Source organism: Aedes albopictus, chromosome 3, assembly GCF_035046485.1.
Source record: "Aedes albopictus strain Foshan chromosome 3, AalbF5, whole genome shotgun sequence".
In the NCBI taxonomy this organism is placed as follows: Eukaryota; Metazoa; Arthropoda; class Insecta; order Diptera; family Culicidae; genus Aedes; species Aedes albopictus.
Window position 1 is genome coordinate 185,754,373 of NC_085138.1, and position 22,118 is coordinate 185,776,490.

The following is a 22,118-nucleotide window of genomic DNA, read 5'->3' on the forward strand; positions in this document are numbered from 1 at the left end:
TGACTAACTTCATGCTTCTCAGTCCTTACTCTACAAACTAGCTCAGCTACCAAAAAACGGCATCGTTCTTCCTTAATCTTATTATCTAGATTTTGCGCCAACAACGATGGAACGCCTGTAAAAAAGCAAATGTGAAGAATTCATTCAATCAATGCATACACTCCAATCAACCTACCGATCACCATATCGACCAGCTTGATCAGCCCTTGCAGCAAGGCGTGCGCAGCATGAACCACCGAGAAGAAATGGCCAAACAGTCGCCCCTTGGCGCTAATGACTAGGAATCGCGCCGACATGGCCAGATCACCGAGCAGCGAATCACGCGTCCGTTCCGATCCTTTCTGCAGCAACTGCGACAGTCTCCAACGGTGCATTTGACCGGGAAAGTTCAGGCTGGGCACCTCGAACTCACTGAAAGGGCAATGAGGGTTAACTCTCTAAATTTCGGCAGGTCACCTAACGAAGAACGGCATCATTCTACGGAAATTTAAAAACTACACCAAATTCATGGCTACGTAAAACATACACACTAAAATTGACCATCAAGTGCTACCATTGTGTTCTCTAATCCACACATTCATTATTCACACGATCGAGTTTGTCATGAAAAAGTATGTACATTATTTTGAATGGTTTGAACTTAAACATGAATTTCGTTCATCAAACGCAAGTATCTTCAAAGCAAATACTTGCCACTAGGAAAAGCGGATATTTAACAAAAAAGGATGCATTGCCATTTATAACTAATGACTTGGTCAAATGTCCCGCCCCTGATCAACGTGACACATTGTATGAATATTGATGAACAATTTAAAAAAAAAGTTGTTTCAAAATCTACCAAGTCTACCAACGTCCAACACTGATTTTTTTTATCCTAAACTTGATGTTTTTAACGCTCACCAAATTAACCACAAAAAACCATGCAAGAATTGACTTATGATTTTACTCGTGGCTTTCAGTTCTTTTTAGTATAAGGATTTTAGAACAAGAAATGTATAAAAGATGGGCAACATGGTGGTGAGTCGACAGGTAGGAGCGTCCAACACAGCTCTAGTCTTGACAAGTTCCAACCTCTTGCCTTCACGGGCCAGTCGATGACAAAGACCGCCAGCTAAGAATTGTGCGCTTAGCAGAGAGTGAGTCGGCTAGTGGGCACTGATGTCCTTCTAACTTCAGCTACATCAATCTAGCTGAGGTGCGTATTGAGCCTCTGCTCATCAAAGATATGCGGCCCAAACAGCATCTGCTGTGTCATCCAGCGGTAGAATATGAAATGCTGTATCGCGCCAGCTATTAAAAAGGTCGGCTCCAGAGGCACGTCATCCTCCATTTGGTACATTTGGGCCAGATATTGGTTACAGCTCTTTCAGCACAATGTACGCAGCACGACCCCAGTCAGGTAGCTTGCTGAATACATTCAAATACCAAGAAAGGCAAAAATAGAGCAAACGGATTGCTTCAACGGCAACAGACCAGACAACTAATTAAGGCCAATGATTGGAAAGTCGAATCTTAAAACGTGAGAACTTTGAATGAGCCCACGCAAATTGAGTTCCTGGCTCTTGAGCTGCAGAACATCGGCACATTCAGTAGCTATCCAGGAAATACGCTGGCGGTTCTAACGCCAACACTAAATTCAAGTATCACATCTAATACAGCAGGTCTCCAGTTAGCCTAGTGGTTAAGGCTATGGATCGCCAATCCGGAGACGGCGGGTTCAATTCCCGTTCCGGTCGGGAAAATTTTCTCGATTCCCTGGGCATTGAGTATCATTGTACTTGCCTCACAGTATACAAATTCATGCAATGGCAGGCAAAGAAAGCCCTTCAATTGATAACTGTGCAGCAATAACCTATTGAAAACACCCGAGTGTGATTCTTGATGCATGATAGCGTGGATAGGAACGATATGTGGAGGTTTTATGAAGCTGTTAATGGCTCGCGGCAAAATACTGCGCGTATACCTGCCATGTGCAATGGCCGTGAAGGAAATTTGCTGACAGACACAGCAATGGTGGCGCCAGGTTGAAGGAGCAAGATTAGTAGAATAGTCAGAATGAAGGGGTTCTCAGGATCAGAATTATCATAAGTACACTGAATTCTTTTTTTACACGACTTTTTTTTAAGCGATTTTATTTTGCACGACTTTTTTACGCGATTTTCTCGAAGTTACGCGACTTTTTTTACGCGATTTTAATCATTTGCGGAGGACAAATCGCGTAAAAAAATTTCCTTTGGATTTTTTTGCGCGATTTCTCGAAGTTACGCGAACTCTTTTTACACGATCTTTTTTTGCGCGAACGCATCCATCGCGTAAAAACAGAATTTAGTGTAAAGTAGTAGGAACCACCAACACTGAATTAGGTTAACAAGGCCCTTAAGGAGCCGAAAACAGAAAGGCTGTTGAGAAGGATAAGATCCCGGTTGAATTTCATAAGCACCTAAGCAATCAGCTACATCAGCCAATCCATCAGATTCTTATAAAGATATGTGAGGATGAATAATTGCCCACCAGCTGGTTGGATGGTCGCGTCTCATTTATTTAATTATTTATATGAATCGCTTCAACTGACTTGATATCTCAATGAAGTTGGACAGGGGAAAGTCACATAAAAACCCTGTACCTTTAACCTTTACGCTGACATTTTGTCAATTTTTTTTAAGTCGCTCTCAATCGATCATAAACTGGTGCTAGTTTATTATACTCAAGTAGTCATGAAATATCCAGAACCATTCCGGGGATATTCCGGATTGTGTTGGGGTCAGGGGGTGGCCAAAAAGGCTAAACGAGATTATTTCGTTTGTTATTTTGTTTGAGCCTTCGTTTTTCAGCGAAATTTTTGTTACGAACAGTGAAACACAACTGCCATAGCCAGATTTGAATAAGTTGACCCATCCGGATGCCCGTGGCAGGTTCCGCGGGGCCTCATTGGGGACACTTCTGGTTTCTAATCTAAACATGCCGTGCGACATATTAATCTTCATCATTTCGAATGACTGAGTTAGAATCGATAGACTGAAGTCTGTATCAACTAAGATAGCCACCCCAGAACATCTAGCACAGGTTCATCGGGGACATTTCTGATTTGCAACCAAAACATGCCGTGCGCCGTATCTATCTTCATGATTTCGAGAGAATGGGGCAGTAAAAATTGACTGAAGCATGTAATAACTGATATGGCCGCTCCGTAACACCTGGAACAGGTTCCGCGGGGGCCTCTCAAACACAATAACACACGAAATAAACACATTTAGCCCTTTGGCAAAACATACTTCTCTCCCCCTGACCTCAGTACAATCCGGAATATTTCCGGAATGGTTCCGGATATTGCATGGCCACGTGAGTGTAATAAATTTTCACCAATTTATGATCGATTGAGGGCGATTTTAAAAATATCGGATTAAAATTGACGAAATGCCAGCATTTTGAAAATAACTTGTCAGAGTGTCGGGAACGTGAATGTAAAGGACAATAAAAACAAAGCGTGGTTTTTTGATTCCCATAGGGTTATTAGAAGTTCACATAAAAAATTAACCACGTTGGCTTGCATGCGGTGTCTTTCAAACCAACGGAGGTAGACGGTCCTTACTAAACTTAACTAACAGCAATGTCGTAATGCTAAAATATGAGAGCTTTTCAAATGAATTCCTATCATCGCTCATAATACTTTAAATCTATCTTACATTGCTAAAATAACCTAAAAATAGTCGATGAAGAGTAGACACTGGCAAGTTGTAGTCGTATAAATGAGACACTTCATTGAAGGTAGCCGACATAAACTGAACAGCATCGTGCTGCTCATAGAGACTATTCCACAATTCAAAAAAAAATCATGTTTCGTATTCATAAATGGCGCTCAGGAGCGTAGAAGCTGAACATTTCAAGCAGTGATGGATAGTCGACAATTCCGTTGAGGATTATGGTTACAAACAATAGTTCGGCGTATAACTTCCAAGGTATCCAATCCTAATAGTTGACAGCGTGTCACATAAGGGGTTGCATGCTGGCCTTCACGTCAGGGTAGATTCCGTAGAGTATATCGCACGAACTTCTTTTGAATGGACTAGAGCCGGTTGATCCACGTTGATTGGTACGGGCACCAAAGCACGCCAGCGAACCCCAAAATCGCCCGCACTAACTAACTTTTCTGTGCAAAGTGATCGCAGGCAGTGCGGGGCCTGAAATTCTTTGACAATTTTCATTGTGAAACCAGATTGTCTGTTAGCTTTGGATATGAATTCATCACGATGGTACCGGAATGTAAGTCGGTCGTCGAGCGTAACTTCCAAGTGGCACTTTTCGATGCTAAGTGTAAGGCAGTTTTCTACACACCATTTTTCAAAACGTTGAAGTAATCACTGAAGTGCAAAACAATCATCAAGACATTCTACGATCATATAAATTTTCGCATCATCATCATAGAGAAGTTTAACACCAGATGACAGGATCAGCGTCACATCGTTAATAAAAGGTAAGAACAATAACGGACGTAGATTGCTGCCCTGTGTTACGCCAGACAGATGACGAAAGTGGCAGAATAAACGGATTCGATTTTCACACGAAGAAATCTGCCGCTGCCCATCAAGTACGATATGAAACCAGTCAACACCTGCAGTAGATACGCCCAACTTTTCAAGTTTTTGCAATAGAATATAGTTATCAACTCTATCAAACGCGGCCTACGTCCACATAAACAGCGTCGACTTGCATTCCATTGCATTGTCAACTGCTTGTACGCCAGTAGAGATAAATTCGACCTGACTGACCATTTTGGAAAGAATCTGTGTTGGTCAGTAAATCTATACTGCTTGCAATTAGCAAATAACACGTTGTTGACAAAAATTTCGAAAACTTTCGAGCAGGCGGATTAAGTTGCTATTCCACAATAATTTTCGACATTACATTGATCTTCTTTCTTGTGTACTGGAAATAGATATGAAAACTTCAAGCTTTTCGGAATTAATCTTCTAATCAAAGGCTTCAGTAACGCGGGAGTACATCGGTTCAGCAATGCCGAAGGAATCCCATCTGGTCCAGCGGGAAAAGAGAGTTTGAGTTTACAAATAGCATTTGACACAGCTTCTTCACCAATGTCAAAATGATCAAAATCCAAAACGTTGGAAGTAGTATCTCGAATGATTCGGTGGTCTGAAAAGGTTGCGCTACAGAATCGTTGGAGGCAGATCTGCACTTGGTAGCAAAAAGTTCACACTTCTCTGTGGCGGTTTCAGCTGATAGATCTTCGTGCTTCATCACAATTGGCAGTCCATGTACGTTGCGTATGATTTCCACAAATGACCAAAACTTCTTGTTATTCGATCGCAAATTGCGCTGTGTATTGCTGATGAAGCGGGCATATAAATGTTGGTTATACTGCCTGTACCTACTGCTTGCGAGGACTTTTCAGCTTGTTGTTGGACCACGCTGGTTTTCTCGGGGGTATTTTAATCGGTACATGATCGATCAGCAATAGCATTGGCTACATCGGCGAAATAATCTACAGCATCATCAACATTTTGTAACGAATAAATTTGATTTCAATCAGCGGCAAGCAAAATACCATTAAGAGCAACGTAGTCGGCACCAGAAAAACGGGACCAGTCAAAGTCAATAATCGGAATTCCAGTATACCAAATCTACAAGAAAGAGCACAGATTTGAGTGTGCTATATACGCTGATTAAGTTCAGCGCACAAGATACCGTCGCGTATTCAGTTCAACAGACTAAGACCTCTTGAGGAGTCCTTCGTAGACTAAGCTCTTCACAAGACTGCTCCTCGGCCGACAATGGCGACACGTTAAGAACCTCTTCAATTTCCCGGAATTAGCAAATAACATTTTCCGCTACGCTGATAGCAGCGAGATTTGCATGTTGTACTGGTTCTTCGGTCGGAACGGCTTCTTGGCGTAACATCTCAACTGAGAAAAAACCCGCTCTTCAACAGTGTTCTACGGGCATTTCCACAGTTATTACTTGAGAGCTTCCACTGTCAATCACCATTTTGCATGTGTATATCTTGTGGCAGGCACGAAAATGAGGACACCCTCCCTAGGTGAGTGCTTCTCAGTTGCGGCATGTCCAGCAATAACGAGCACTTCAAACAGATTCAAGAACAAAGCGTAAATATATTAAATTTTCTACACTATCTAGATGCGTTTTATAACCATCTTTGACAACGAACGAGTCCCTTTCCTGGTTTTCAAAGGTTTTGTATTGTGGTAAATTCCATATCTACAGTATTGCGTTGGCTATATATCTAATGAGTTGGTGACTATCTGAACTTCAATGAAATGGAATGAAATTTACATGCCAGACGTGGAACAACTATTTGAGATACCAGAAAAAATAAACACCAGTACGGAATTTTTCTTTTAAAAAAACAACTGCCTATGATTGCAAAATTGCCCGCATGAATACGAAACCCAGCAAATATGGGACTGATATGCGATTATAGGCAAACAAAAACAAATCCCAATTAGTTACAAACGAAAATTTATAAATCGAAAACGACCATAATTCAGTGTACTTCATATTATAAGTGCAATTAATATGACAATTGATTTACGAAACAATCAAGCTAAGATCATACAAACAACACGCGTTTCTAATATTATATCTTTTTGTTATTCAGCAAATCCATCATTTCAGCATAGATCTCCGGCTGCACTGAATTATGGCACAAAAAATACAACGTTCGCATGCTACATTCGAAATTTATTTTACAAAATATAAAAACGGGGTTCAATAAACATAAACCATAACAGTTTTTGTTATACTAAGGTGTCGATCTGATAATAATAACAGCAAACCGAGTATATCGAAAAAAACTCCAAACGATAATAGCCAAACAAAATCGATGCTAATCTGGATCATTTACCCTGTCAACTGTATCGATTCCAATTGTTCCAAATTTAATTTCTTCGGTTTGCCAAATTTGTCCTTTTGTAAGCTTTACGTAAAATGTTTACACAAAATTGGTATGAAAAGTGTGTTATATTTGCCGCAGAAGATTGATTCGTAACTTAGAGGTTAATTAAAACAAATTATTATCCAATGGACAATTCAAATAATGTAAAGAAATCTATGAACGTAAAAAGGAATGCTTAAATTTTAAGAGAAGCATTTTTTGATTCGTTCCCAGTGTGGTATTTACATTTGAAATAAAATAAGTGCCAACTAAAACCTTTCCAATCGGCTAAACAGATCTAACGAACCAAACAAGTAACGAAACTGAGAGATTTTGAATGAAACGCATCGTGCCCAGTGATGAAACTTACCCTCTCTCACGCAACGAGCGCAGTTGAGTGTTGTTCAGTAGCCGCGGTTCACCCGTGCCATCTGCTGCAACTGCATCCAGTTCGTCGAACGGCGGCGCAATGAAAAGATCACGCAGATTGATCGGGCGTGACTTCCGATTGGTGCTGGTTGTATTGTTGTTGCTGGCAACGCCTATCCTGCCCACTGTGCCTCCCCCTCCTCCGCCTCCTCCATTGCCTACACCACCTCCCGGACTGGTCGAAAGAGGAGTAGGCAAGTCTGCAAAAAAAAAAACAGCAAGCCCAATTAATCAATTTGGATCACCGGTGTGTTTCGATAGATTACTCACTGATAGGGAAAGTTTTCCAGTGGTACAGAAATTGCTCTGCAACGGCCTTGATATGCTCGATCAGCTGTTCTACTTCTGGCGGTGCCCCAATAAGGTTGATTTGGAAATTCACCGGCTCTTTCTCGGGCGGCAGCAGTGTGTTTGGACGAACAAGGGCAGGTGTCGCAGTACCCATGGGTAGGGTGGCCGTATCACCAGTCTCCATCGTTACGATCTAGTTGGCAGGCGGCAGGTGTTTGCATCGCATAGTCACACTGTGAAACCTATACTTAGAGATCGGATATGCGCTATCTCGTGCTATACTAGATCACACCGGTCCTCCTCAAAGTTCTACGTTGCTTACTGTTCATCTCTAGGTCTGCCAGCAGACGTTAGCGATTTTTGTGTCATGCGGAATGCTGTGAATGAGATACAAAAATTGTAATTTTGTTATTAGATTCTAATTTGTCTTTTGTTAGAGTAAAATATCATTCAAGTTAGAATTTGAATTTGGAAACGACGGAATTAAATCCATTTTATCACAAACAGTGCTAGATGCAAAATAATGTTTGTTACGTTCACTGATTTTTTTTAGTTATTATTAAAATAATCTCTAGAGTTGTCCCGTAACGTGGTTAGATCACCTCAGAACGGTGCGTTACTGCGTAAGATCTACCACAAGTTTCAATCTTGCTGTTTTCCTACCCAAAGGGGGGGGGGGGGTTGCTGATTTAAAACTTATTTTTTTTTAGAGTTTTTTTGTAATGTTTGAGTCTTATTTTTATGTTTGACTTTTACTGCAGTCATGTCATGCGAACGGTTTTTTTAATTATTTATTTATTTTTTTCCTTGTCAAACTTGTGTTTGTCAAACCAATCAATGTTTGACCATTGTATAACCACCCACCACGTGTACAATCGCCTATGCTATGCTATGCTATTACTAAAATAATCTCTAGAGAATCTTAGAAAATCCTGGAGGAATTTTTAAAGGAATCCCAGGAGAAATCTAGAAATCTTTCTTCGACAGAAATCCCTTAAGAAATTCTGGACGAAATCTATAAAGGGATCGCGACAGAAATAAATAAAGGAATCCTAAGAAAAATCTTTAAAAGAAATGGAGGGAATCTTTGAAGAAATCCTTAGAAAAATCTCGGGAGAAATCCCTAAAGGAAACCCTGGAAGAATCAGTGAAAAAATCACAGAATAAATCATTAAAAGAAAATCCTCAATTGTATCGCGGGAGAATATATTCCTATACATATCAGAAAGAATCCCGTGAGAAATAAAAGAAGGAATCCCAGGAAAAATGATTCTTCCTGACAGGGAAGGGGGGGGTTTGCTTCGGTAAACCTGAGCGTCTGTTCTCCAGGAGGAGCGGCTCACAACAGCGTCTGATCCCCATGTTAGGGGCGGCTGATCTACGTCCGAGTGCCAGGGCAGGACTCTAAGCTCAACTGTGCACTATGGTCCTCCGGAAAGTAGGGGGTTGGTGTCAGGCCCTACGAGCCAGCCGTAAAAAAACCATTGTAACGGAAAATCAGCAACAGAATAATACGAACCGAGACCAACGGCAACGACTCCAGCGTACAAAAAGGACTTGCGATTGGAAACTCGGTACGTGGAACTGCCGATCTCTCAACTTCATTGGGAGCACCCGCATACTCACCGATATACTGAAGGACCGCGGGTTCGGCATCGTAGCGCTGCAGGAGGTGTGTTGGACAGGATCCATGGTGCGAACGTTTAGAGGTAATCATACCATCTACCAGAGCTGCGGCAACACACGCGAGCTGGGAACAGCTTTCATCGTGATGGGTGATATGCAGAGGCGCGTGATCGGTTGATAGCCGATCGACGAAAGAATGTGCAGGTTGAGGATCAAGGGCCGATTCTTCAACTTTAGCATAATAAACGTGCACAGCCCACACTCCGGAAGTACTGATGATGACAAGGACGCATTTTACGCGCAGCTCGAACGCGAGTACGACCGCTGCCCAAGCCACGACGTCAAGATCATCATAGGAGATTTGAACGCTCAGGTAGGCCAGGAGGAGGAATTCAGACCGACGATTGGTAAGTTTAGCGCCCACCAGCAAACGAACGAAAACGGCCTACGACTCATTGATTTCGCCGCCTCCAAAAATATGGCCATACGCAGCACCTTTTTCCAACACAGCCTCCCTTATCGTTACACCTGGAGATCACCACAGCAGACGGAATCTCAAATCGACCACGTTCTGATTGACGGACGGCACTTCTCCGACATTATCGACGTCAGGACCTATCGTGGCGCCAACATGGACTCCGACCACTATCTCGTGATGGTCAAACTGCGCCCAAAACTGTCCGTCATCAACCGTGGCTTCAGTAGCTCTAGGTTGTAACGTGGCGACCGCCACGTGCACTATGGTCCTCCGGAAAGTAGGGGGTTGGTGTCAGGCCCTACGAGCCAGCCGTAAAAAAACCATTGTAACGGAAAATCAGCAACAGAATAATACGAACCGAGACCAACGGCAACGACTCCAGCGTACAAAAAGGTACAACCTAGAGCGACTGAAGCAACCGGATGTCGCCTCAGCATACGCGCAGAATCTCGAGGCCGAGCTCGATGAGGCCCCTCTAGAGGACTGCTGGAGTACAGTGAAAGCAGCCATCAACGACGCAGCCGAGAGCACCATCGGGTACGTGGAACGGAATCGACGGAACGAATGGTTCGACGAAGAGTGCAGCACGGTTTTGGAGGAGAAGAATGCAGCGAGGGCGGTAATGCTGCAGCAAGGGACTCAACAGAACGTGGAACGTTATAAACAGAAGCGGAAACAGCAGACTCGCCTCTTTCGGGAGAATAAGCACCGCCTGGAAGAAGCGGAATGTGAAGAAATGGAACTGCTGTGCCGTTCCCAAGAAACACGGAAGTTCTATCAGAAGCTCAACGCATCCCGCAACGGCTTCGTGCCGCGAGCCGGACGGACGTGAGTTGATCGAAAGGTGGAAGCAGCACTTCGATCAGCACCTGAACGGCGTGGAGAACGTAGGCACGGGAGCCCACGGCAACGGAAGGAACGACGACGCCAGTGCAGCGGATGACGGAAATGAACCAACTCCCACGCTGAGGGAAGTTACGGATGCCATTCACCAGCTCAAAACCAACAAAGCAGCTGGTAAGAATGGTATCGCAGCTGAACTCATCAAGATGGGCCCAGAAAAGTAGGCCACCTGTCTGCATCGGCTGATAGTCAGGATCTGGGAAACCGAACAGCTACCGGAGGAGTGGAAGGAAGGGGTAATATGCCCCATTCACAAGAAAGGCGACCATTTGGAATGTGAGAACTTCAGGGCGATCACTATTTTGAATGTTGCCTACAAAGTGCTATCCCAGATCATCTTCCGTCGTCTGTCACCTAAAACAAATGAGTTCGTGGGAAGTTATCAAGCCGGCTTCATCGACGGCCGGCCGACAACGGACCAGATCTTCACCGTACGGCAAATCCTCCAGAAATGCCGTGAATACCAGGTCCCAACGCACCACCTGTTCATCGACTTCAAAGCGGCATACGATAGTATCTACCGCGCAGAGCTATGGAGAATCATGGACGAAAACGGCTTTCCTGGGAAGCTGACTAGACTGATTAAAGCAACGATGGACGGTGTGCAAAACTGCGTAAGGGTTTCGGGGGAACTATCCAGTTCATTCGTATCTCGCCGGGGACTGCGACAAGGTGACGGACTCTCATGTCTACTCTTCAACATCACGCTGGAAGGTGTGATGCGACGAGCCGGGCTCAACAGCCGGGGAGCGATTTTCACAAAATCCGGTCAATTTGTGTGCTTTGCGGACGACATGGACATTATCGCTAGAACATTTGGAACGGTGGCAGAACTGTACACCCGCCTGAAACGCGAAGCAGCAAAGGTCGGACTGGTGGTGAATGCCTCAAAAACAAAGTACATGCTGGTAGGCGGAACCGAACACGACCGGATCCGTCTGGGTAGTAATGTTACGATAGACGGGGATACTTTCGAGGTGGTGGAGGAATTCGTCTACCTCGGATCCTTACTGACGGCTGACAACAACGTGAGCCAAGAAATTCGGAGGCGCATCATCAGCGGAAGTCGGGCCTACTACGGGCTCCAGATGAAACTGCGGTCGAAAAAGATTCACCCACGCACCAAATGCACCATGTACAAAACGCTAATAAGACCGGTGATCCTCTACGGGCACGAGACATGGACCATGCTCGAGGAGGACCTACAAGCACTCGGAGTTTTCGAGCGACGCGTGCTAAGAACGATCTTCGGCGGTGCAGGAGAACGGTGTGTGACGGAGAAGGATGAACCACGAGCTCGTTGCACTTTACGGCGAACCCAGCATCCAGAAGGTGGCCAAAGCCGGAAGGATACGTTGGGCAGGGCATGTTGCAAGAATGCCGGACAACAACCCTGCAAAGCTGGTGTTTGCAACGGATCCGGTTGGCACAAGAAGGCGTGGAGCGCAGAGAGCACGATTGGCGGACCAGGTGGAGCGTGACTTGGCGAGCATTGGGCGCGACCGAGGATGGAGAGCGGCAGCCACAAACCGAGTATTGTGGCGTACTATTGTTGATTATGTCTTGTCTTAATGATGTTGAACAAATAAATGTATGTATGTATGTTCTGATATCAACATCGTGCTTCATAAATGTTTAAGTAGACAGTTTTTGAGTTTTTTCCTGAAAACCGAGTTCTACAGTTTAAAAAAATGAAATTTACTAAAATTCAAATATTTTGCGTTGCAGTCAACGCAGTTTTAATCTTTTTGCATAAACAGAAAGCTGAATATAATATGTTTCGATCATCTGAACATTATTTTTGCAACAAATAAGTGGGATTCGAGGTATTGCTTATTATATAGGCCAATCTACTTATATTTGAAGAAAATTTCTAAATAATAATGAAGATTTGTTTTTTTTTTTTCAGTAATAAAAAAAAACAATATAAAATCTTTCTCAACGTGACATTAGATGTTAGCCAGTTACAGCAAAAATTTCAGCATTGGTTACGGAAATAGAGATATATGAAGGGAAAAGCTTTGCTTAAAAATAGAACTAAATTCGATTTCAAATCGACAGCCTTGTATGGAATATCGAAAAAAATCCGCTCTACTGTAATTTTTTTCCTTCAAGTTTTCGAACTCAGGGCATGATTCTACACTAAAAATGATCATCAGCTTACCGAGTTTAAAAATGCTGTAAACTAGTGTCATTCGACTAAGACGAAGTACATGATTACAGGTAAAGACAGAGACGAAACTAGTGGTGTTAGTGCTGAAATAGTGATTAATGCTTTGATGTGTTTGAAGTTGCTAAAGAATTTGTTTGTCTTGGAACACTTGTGGCATGTGACAACGACGTTTCCCGTAAAGCGAAAGGGCATTGCATCTGCGAATACAGCCTTTTACGGATTGCGTAACCATATCCCGTAGCTTACTAACACAAATGCGAATAACGCAAACTAAATCAGCCGGTGTCATCGCAGGCGCATGGATTACGCAGGCGCATGGATTACGAATTTGATCAAGTTTGAAGCTAATATTTAAAAACGAATACAAAACGAGCGACTGGAAGGACTGGTCGCGTAGTGTAAACTCTGTAGAAAACCTGTTATTCTAAGAACTCTTTCAAGGATTAGGATTTCCTTCAAAGATTTGTTTGGAAACCTGCTATCCAGAATTGATTCCAAAATTTCTCCGAGAATTTCTTCCGATATGTTATACAGCATTCGTTCTTGAAATTCTTCAGACTTCTCTTTAGATTTTTACCGCATTTCCTCCTTCCATTTTTTTGCAGTTTTTTACGGAATCTCTCATTCTTTTCTTTTAATCTAAAATGGATTATTAATTATTCCAGGGAGTTTTTTTTTCTCTGGATTTCTCAAGGACTTTTCCCAAGATTCTGTCCAGCAGTTTTCCCGAGTTTACTCCACGAGTTACTTCCAAGATTTTTCTTACGTTTCTCCTAGGATTTCTGCAGGAGTTTTTCACGGTGTTTCTACAGGTGTGCCACCCGAGATTCCTTTCAGAGGTTTTCCGGGCATGCTCCCAGATTTTCATGCAGGATTCTTTCTAAAGCTTCTTCCAAAACATAACCAACATTTTTTTTTCAGGGATTCTCTTAGTGTTTTTTTCGGGACGGCTTTTCACCAGTTTTTATTTTTGCGAGATTGTTGTGAAAATTCATCCAGGAATTTCTTACAAATAATTGACCGCAACTTACAGGGGATGGCCAAAATGTTTGGGATAGGCAACTTTTTTTCTCTCACAAAAAAGTTCAACATGCTATAACTTTTCATAGAGTGCATCAAAAAATCTCAAATTTTGACTGTTTTTTAACCTATTATATGTGCATCATTGGTACAAAATTGGGCTCGATTGATCAATCTTTCGCAAAGTTAGAACGGTTCGGGTAAAGCACTATTTTTTAGACAACTCATTTTTGAGCTGTCATATCTCGGAAACCAGTGAACCGAATTGAATGAAATTTTGAACGTACACTAACAATATACAAATGCTTCACATTCTATTAAAACATAGATACTTTTTGAACGTTGAGCAAAGTTATCATGAATTGACACTTTTTGCATTATTCTCGGAAAAATGTAATTTTTTTACGTCAATGTCAATAAATTTTAGTGTTGATGTCCAAAGATTTCCCACTTCTGTTCTCAAGTTACCTTGATTCAGATATATTAGAGCCTATTTAGATTAAAGGAAGAACACATTTAGTAATTTTTGTGTGGTATTGTAAATTTAACTTATTTTCCTCTATATGGGTAAAAATTTCAACCCGATATAACTTAATTCGCCGTGAGAAAATATTACATTTTATAACGTTGTATTAAGTATCAATATATTGTTGATAAACGCTAAAAAATTCATTCAATTCGGTTCACTGTTTTCCGAGATATGACAGCTAAAAAATGAGTTGTTTAAAAAATAGTGTTTTATCTGAAAGGTTCTAACTTCGCGAAAAATTATTCAATCGAGCCCAAATTTGTACCAATGATGCACATATAACAGGTTGATAAACAGTCAAAATTTGAGATTTTTTGATGCACTTTATGAAAAGTTACAGCATGTTGAATTTTATTGTAAGAGAAAAAAAGTTGCCTATCCCAAACATTTTGGCCACCCCCTGTATATTAGATACCTTCTTGGATTTGCCCTGTAGTTCCTTTCTGAATTTCTTTTAGAGGTTTACAGAGTTCCTACCGAAATTTTCCTAACACTTCTTCCTTCAATTAATCCCTGAAAATTCCGAGAATTTATCGTTATTTGTCCAATAGTTTTCAGGTATTCTAAAAAAATACTCAAGAATCTCGGTAAGGATTTTCGGAAACAACTGATAAGCTGTTTTTTCATTAGTGTCAAACTGATGTTGTTTCTTGAGTTCTTCCCTTGTCAAATATTTGACCCTGTGTACTTCAGGCCTTGAAGAAATCCAAAACAAAAAACACTGAGAGACATCCGAAGCAACACCGGAGAGAAATTCCAGGTCAAACTTGAAAAGAAATCTTTAAGCAATATCCTTGAATTAATCATACGTAAATTTCACGCAGAAACAATAGGAGGCACTCCGCCCAAGTAACAATCAGCATGCCTTGAAGGTTTATTCATGTTTTATCCTGGTTTTAAACGAGCATGTCAAAAAGCTAGTTGTTCTAAATTAGTTTTATGTGGTAGGTTTTTACTTTGAACCTTTGGCGTTCCATAAAACTATCATATAACTTCTGCTATAAACATCTTCAGTTAAAGACTTGCAAGTAGACATGAATTGGTTTTATCACTTATTATATACCATTTCAATAAAACTTGCATTTGCGGTTGTTGTCGGAGAGATTTTTTTTGTAAGCAAATACACAAAACTGTGAAGCAATGCATAAAACAAACAAAAGATTTCGTGGCCGTAACATAAACCAAAAAAATGCTGTGATAAAATTGCTAGATCTATCATGAGCTCAGTTATGACTACCTCAGGAGGGTTAGCCCTATTGGAGGAATTATCAGGAACACAGAGTTTTACCAGAAAAATATGTCGCCTAGCCGCGATAATTTATGTAAATACAGAAAAATTATTACTCAATTTTATAATTTCGCGTACAGCTTAAGATCAAATTAAACCATACAACACGTTTCCGTCATTTTATTTTGTCAGAAAAATTACATAATGTCTTTTAAACTCTGCTGTATTGAAAAAACCTTATTTGCACCTAATTCCACCGAGTAAATTAAATGCATTTAACTTCCAAATTATGCATAGTTTGTGTGGCGCACTTAGTTTTTGTCATTATCACAGTCACATTCACCACAAATTTTCCGTGGCATGTCTCCTGACACGTATTAAATAGGAAAACAAATCTGAATTCCATATCTGCATTCTTTCCAATTGATGACTGGATAAACACTAGAAATCCTCTACATAGAGATGAGCGGAAGTTACACACGTCGATTCGGCAACGCTGTTTGTTTTGTTTACAACAGCTGCCAACACTTGCTACAAAGCTAGATGTTCAAACTTTGTGCGTGACTTCGTTGTGGTTCAAGTTGTTTTGTTTACATTTTCTAACTATGGTAGAATTTTTTTTCCAAAATTTTGTTGAAATAGCGGAGCAATCGAAGAAATCTGAAATTCATTGCAAAAGTGTTACGCTAATCATATCGGCAGAAGTGAAGCAAGAAGCAGCAATGTAAGTTTTTTCGACAAGTTCAGCAACAAAAGTGTCGTCATAAGCATGAGCTTTTGAAAGCAGAATTAATAAATTTTTATCTTTTTAATAAACATACATATGCCGCCAATTTCTCGATATTAAAAATAAATAATTTTTATTTATTTAGTTCCGATTGCAATACCGTTCAAAAGACGTCTTCCTACGGACGATAAGCATGTTCATTTGGCTCACACTTTGACAGTTCTCTCTGCACGATTGGCTCACAATGGCCGCCTCCGCAGATCTCTATAATGTAGGATTACTAATAAACACCAAGAATAATTTATTCTGACGATCGAACATTGAGAGTGAAAAATAATCAAAACAATTATTTGACAAGTCAGAAGATGGTTTTATTTAGAAGATTGATAAAACTATGATACAACCCGAAATCCTAAGCCGGTTTGGATACGAAGTCCTGTAGACCCTAATAAGACTGGGCCAACTAGCCAGAACGTGGGCTTATTGAGGCATACAAGAACTCGAGAGCATTTTCAAGTCGGCATCAATGGTTTTATGTTTAGGATTTTTGAATCGCTAAAAAACTTTGATAAAATTAAAATTGTAACTTATGGGCGGAGCAACTGCCGTGAGGACTTTGCTAGCAATGCAATAAAATCTCTTTACCATGGCAGGAACAGCTGCAGAAAACCGATAAAAAAATCCTGAAGAAATCCTAGGAAAAACGTCAACAGAAATCCCAAAAACAACTCCTGCAGAAACTCTGGGAGTCATTTCGCAAACATGTTTGGGAGAAATCCCGAGAAGACATCTCGGGAAAACTCCAAGAGACATTCCATGACAAAGTCTGAGCAATATCCTGAGAGAAACTCTGGCAGAAATCCTGGAAGGCAGGATCCCAGTGAAAAACTTTACAAGAATTCGGAACGATCGTTATAGAATCCCAGTACGCTAGTTTGAGATTTGTGCGCCTAAAATCCTGAATAGGTGCATGTGTCAAGTATTGTGACAGCCACCTTGGGATCTAGCGTGCTTGACCTTACAGATTCTAAATGAGCAGTTCTGAAAGAATTGCTAGAGGCTTGGAAAAATGCCGATAGGGTTCACAAAGTACCACCGGGAGTAATTCACAAAGGAATATCAAGACAAATTCCGTGGAAAACTACGGAAGAATCTTGTGAGAAATCCTGGAAGATGCTCCAAGAAATATCTCCAAAGGAGTTCCAGAAAGAAACCCTGGCCGAATTTCTGGATAAACCCTTATGAAGGAACGAATTGAATACAGTATGGCTCATGAGAAAATGCGAAAATCCTCCTTGTTCCTCTATTACGTTTCAGTTCTGAATAATCATTTGGGGGATCTTAAACTTTACAAAACTTTAAGCTTGATGAGATTAAAATAGACAATTAAAGAGCTGAAGAGCGTTGACACCCAGCTGAACACGGTAGTGAGCTAAACCGTACTCTGTAACCAATATGGAAAGATGAAGAACTAGCTGCAAGCAAGTTGGAGGGCCTCATTTGCTATTTTTACAAAAAGAGATAAATACTGGACTGCCCATATTCGCATAGTCGATGTAACCACCAACGTCTGCTCTGATGGGAAAACACGATTTTATAGATTTTTTTCCGGATTTACATTGCACCGACTATTTGAATGAAATAATCTGTCAGTTTCGGGGATTACAGCTACAAAAAGTGAGCCGCAATGATTTTAAGATGTTACATGTATTTTTTCCATATTTAAAACGTGTACGTCAGTTTATGCGACCATTCAGTCGTTTTGATGAATGATTACACGGATAAGTTGACGTAACAACCAGATTGCTATGACCGTTATGTTAGCTATTACGGTACCCGTTTTCTGAACTCGTGTTAGATTTTTTTTCCGGAATGTCCGCCTTCTTCTTCTTCTATATGGCTCTACGTCCCCACTGAGACTTGGCCTGCCTCACTTCAACTTAGTGTTCTTTGAGCACTTCCACAGTTATTAATTGAAGGGCTTTCTTTGCCTGTCATTGCTTGAGTTTTTGTATATTGTGAGGCAAGTACAATGATACACTATGTCCAGGGAGTCGAGAAAATCCTCCCGACCGAAACGGGAATCGAACCCGGGTCTCCGGCTGAATGTCCGTATTCGTGCGTTAAATACATTCTTTGTTGATAAGCAGCAGTTCCGACTCGAAAGACGATGTACTAACCATGGTTTCAGAAAAAAAGCTAACACGTCACATTCTGAAAATGTGAGCTATCGGATAGTGCGGTCGAGCGTATCATAAAGCGTGGGCATCATAGTAAGATTCACAGTTGGTCGGCTTTAAATCAGACCGGACCAACTGTTTTTCAATGATTATGGAAAAATGTCCTGCAAAAAATTGGGATATCAAAGCATGTGCATTATTTCTTGAAATACTATGATTCCTTGGCTTATCTTTACCTGTCCAAAAAATCGCCTAGTTTAATTTGACTTTACGCCGGCCAGTTTTCTTATTTCGTTTAATGTGTGCAAAATACCGGAATTAACATTAATCCCCAGGCTCTGCGATGGATCCTAACAGCTTCTTCCAATGCACCTTCCAATTAAGGCAGTCTATGTTGAAAAGGTTATTTTATGCCTTATCCTAAATATGGTGTTGTACGTAACTATTTATTAAGAAATACCTTAGTAATATTTACAATTGTTTTTTTGGATTTGCTTGATAAACTGAAACATTAAGTGTCACCCACGGGCCTCATTTAATTTTTCTCATATTCGACAAATTACGAAATGTTACGAAACTAATTTCATGTTAATAACATTGTACTATTCCTCTACACTAAGTTTTTACAATTAAATTAGTAAACATCAAAAGCTCATACACCCAACGCCTAATCAGATAGATATGGATTGAATTTATCTAAGTTTTGGAGGATATTTACGACTGGGAAGAATTGTTGAACTGTTGTGGCTTTCTCAGTCTAACAGGATTAAAACGGCTATGCCAAACTCCTGACCGTTTTACTTTTATTAGACTGAAAAGCCACAACAGTTCAGTAGTATTGTTTCAATGATGGTTTTGAAACAAAACGTAAAACTTATAATAGTTTTGCTGTGGAATGATTTTACTCGTCGCTAACCATGAGTTTACTATTTCATTAATCAATGAGGTGCCACAAAAACTCACGTTTCGGGTTTCAATGAGTTTGCTTCAAGCACTTAGTAAGTAGCTGAAAGGTGGTTTGATGAGTTTGTGTCGTAATTCAATGGAAGTGATAGAGATCTACCATAGGAGATTTGACAAACACCCATTTAAGAGTAATTTAAAGTAAGCACGTTAACTGCGAACAATACTCGCTGCTAACCAGGATCACGGCATATGGTGGCGTTGCATGAACTACGAATTGTACCAAGTATGTAAATAAACCGATACAGTATGAACCCAATTTTGTCAGCCCCACAAACTGTTTGCTCTCATTAACTTACGGTCAAACTTTAACTTATTCAATCATGTTCATCACTAAACTACTGCTTGAAAATCTATTAAGATATTTAAGGAGAACAAAAAATGTGTCCCCGAAACAGGCTGACAAAATCGGTTAACTGATGTATAATGAAGCGGATAAAACACGGCAGGCTGCGGTGGGCTGGGTACGTAGCTCGTATGCCAGAGAAATGACAAACTTATACCATATTAGCAGAGAACCAGGAAGGAGCCGTTGGCTTCGTGGTAGGGCGCGTACGTTGGCCTTTTAGGTATTCCTCAACTGCATTTTGCGGCCCTAAGGGGCTCCAAAATCTCAGGGCGACTGGAAGCGATTGATCCAGGACTAAGACCAGTGGAAACGATTACTTCAATCGGCGAAGACTCACCATTACGAGTTGTAGGCTATCAAGTACCAATTTGTTAAATTATTCGCATGTTGTTGTCAGAGCGTCATAAATGTTTCAGTATCTACATTGCATCCATAATAAGTATTAAACATAATTGATAATATTCACTATGAATGTTGTTGATATTGAAAATGATTTTCAGGCATCTGAAATCAAATAATTATATTTTGAATATAAATTATGTTTATGCCAATAAATTATGTTCAATCACGTTTTATGGGGAGATTTTAGTTTTCTTGTACGCAGACGTCAGTATTGCGACCACATGGTGGTTACGTCAAAACGTTCTTTTCAATATACTCACATGTTTTAGAACAAACACATTTTTTTAATAATTGGAGCATATGCTATACATGGTGTAGGATATGTTAAGCTAAAAAAGTGGATTTTGACCTATGTGGCGTTTACGTCACCTATGCGAATATGGGCAGTGGAGTACACCATTTACCGAGAAATAAAACTCCTCAAATCAGGCGCACAAAATCTCGTATGTTACGTACAGGGGATAGACAAAATGATGTAAGTAGTTCAACTAGTTGTGTATCAGTTGTCAAAATTCGGAAAAGATCGGACTATTCTGCACGAAGTTATAAGGAGTCTAGAAAAAGGTATAATTAGCCGATAGCCAACTTTGAGCTGTTATATTTCCGGATTCAACGAACCGAATGCAATGAAATTTTGACCATTTATGACTCATGTAATGAGCTATGAAAAACTTTTGACTCAACTTCAAATTCTTTACACGAAAGAAAATTATAACGTTTATATTATTTTTCTAATAAAACACAAAATTATTCAAATCTTCAACATCGTTTCAAAATTTAAGATGCTAATCATAGTTCACATAAATTTTCTCTAATTGACTTGAATGCAAGCTTGAATGTAAATGTGTTTTGAAGGAATGTAACAAAATTGTCGGCAATAAATTAACAAAAAATGGGATGCATATTGAAAATAGACCAATTTGCTAAACAGTTATAAAATAAATGAAATCGCTATAACTTTTTCTCTTGTTTACTATTTTAAGTTAAGTCAAACGTTTTCCAGAGGTCAATATACAAGTCATGAATGATCAATGATGATGAAAAATGATTTCATTGCATTCGGTTCATTGAATCCGAAGATATAACAGCTCAAAATTGGCCATCGAATAATTATAGCTTTAACTAGAATCTTTATAACTTCGTGCAGAATAGCCCGATCTTTTTTAAATTTCGACCACTGATACACAAGTAGTTGATCAACTTACAGGGGAAATTTGAAAATATTTGATGCACTTTTCGAAAAGTTACAGCTATTTGAACATTTTTTGGAATTTGGAATTTTACCTGTGCCGATCATTTTGTCTATCCCCTGTAAATATTCTGTTCAGCACATAGTGACCACTAGAGGAGTCTTCCGTCGGCGAATAACAAGCTGGTTTTTGTGAGGTCCGATCAACAAGGGGCAAAAGTTTACCCTGCGACAAATCCTACAAAAAATCGGGATTAGAGCTTGAAGACTCACTATATGTTTATTAGTTTCAACATGGCGTATGACGAGAGGTAGATAATTATTATTAAATATTAGCTTTATTAGGGAGATTTTCAGCCCGAGGCTGGTTCATCTCCAAAGGTAGATAATCGTAAAAATGGTCTTCCGACGAAACTTGCCTAGGTTCATTCGTGATACACCACATCAAACTCCCATGTTTTCATTGACAGTGGTTTTTTTGAGAGAAACTACACCTTCGGTACAACTACGGTTGCAACAACTGATTGCGTTTTTTTTGCGTCTATATACTTATGACTTGTGGTGTTACCTATTTTGAAATCATGAGTCGACCGATACAAAAATATCAAAACATGTGAATGATAACCTTGAACGCAAGAGGTCAGGCCGTTGACGAGTTATTTGCCCATATAGCCCCACAATCTCCGCATCAAAATTTGGTTAATACCTCTCCAGAAAGTAGAAA

At 40.4% G+C, this 22,118-nt stretch overlaps 1 protein-coding gene across 2 annotated transcripts in view; it reads right to left on the reverse strand.

Moving 5' to 3' along the window:
* Positions 1 to 22,118, reverse strand: part of LOC109398846 (uncharacterized) — a 58,952-nt gene that overhangs the window by 8,176 nt on the left and 28,658 nt on the right. The window contains exons 3-7 of one of the 2 annotated variants that reach the window (XM_029862903.2): positions 7,607 to 8,004; positions 7,278 to 7,536; positions 6,878 to 6,949; positions 176 to 411; positions 30 to 115 (exon numbers count right to left, since the gene is read on the reverse strand). In XM_029862903.2, the coding sequence (XP_029718763.2) occupies positions 30 to 115; positions 176 to 411; positions 6,878 to 6,949; positions 7,278 to 7,536; positions 7,607 to 7,811 (858 nt within the window). In that variant the 5' untranslated portion in view covers positions 7,812 to 8,004. The remainder of the gene's footprint in view (positions 1 to 29; positions 116 to 175; positions 412 to 6,877; positions 6,950 to 7,277; positions 7,537 to 7,606; positions 8,005 to 22,118) is intronic. The other variant, XM_029862904.2, reaches the window with a different exon arrangement.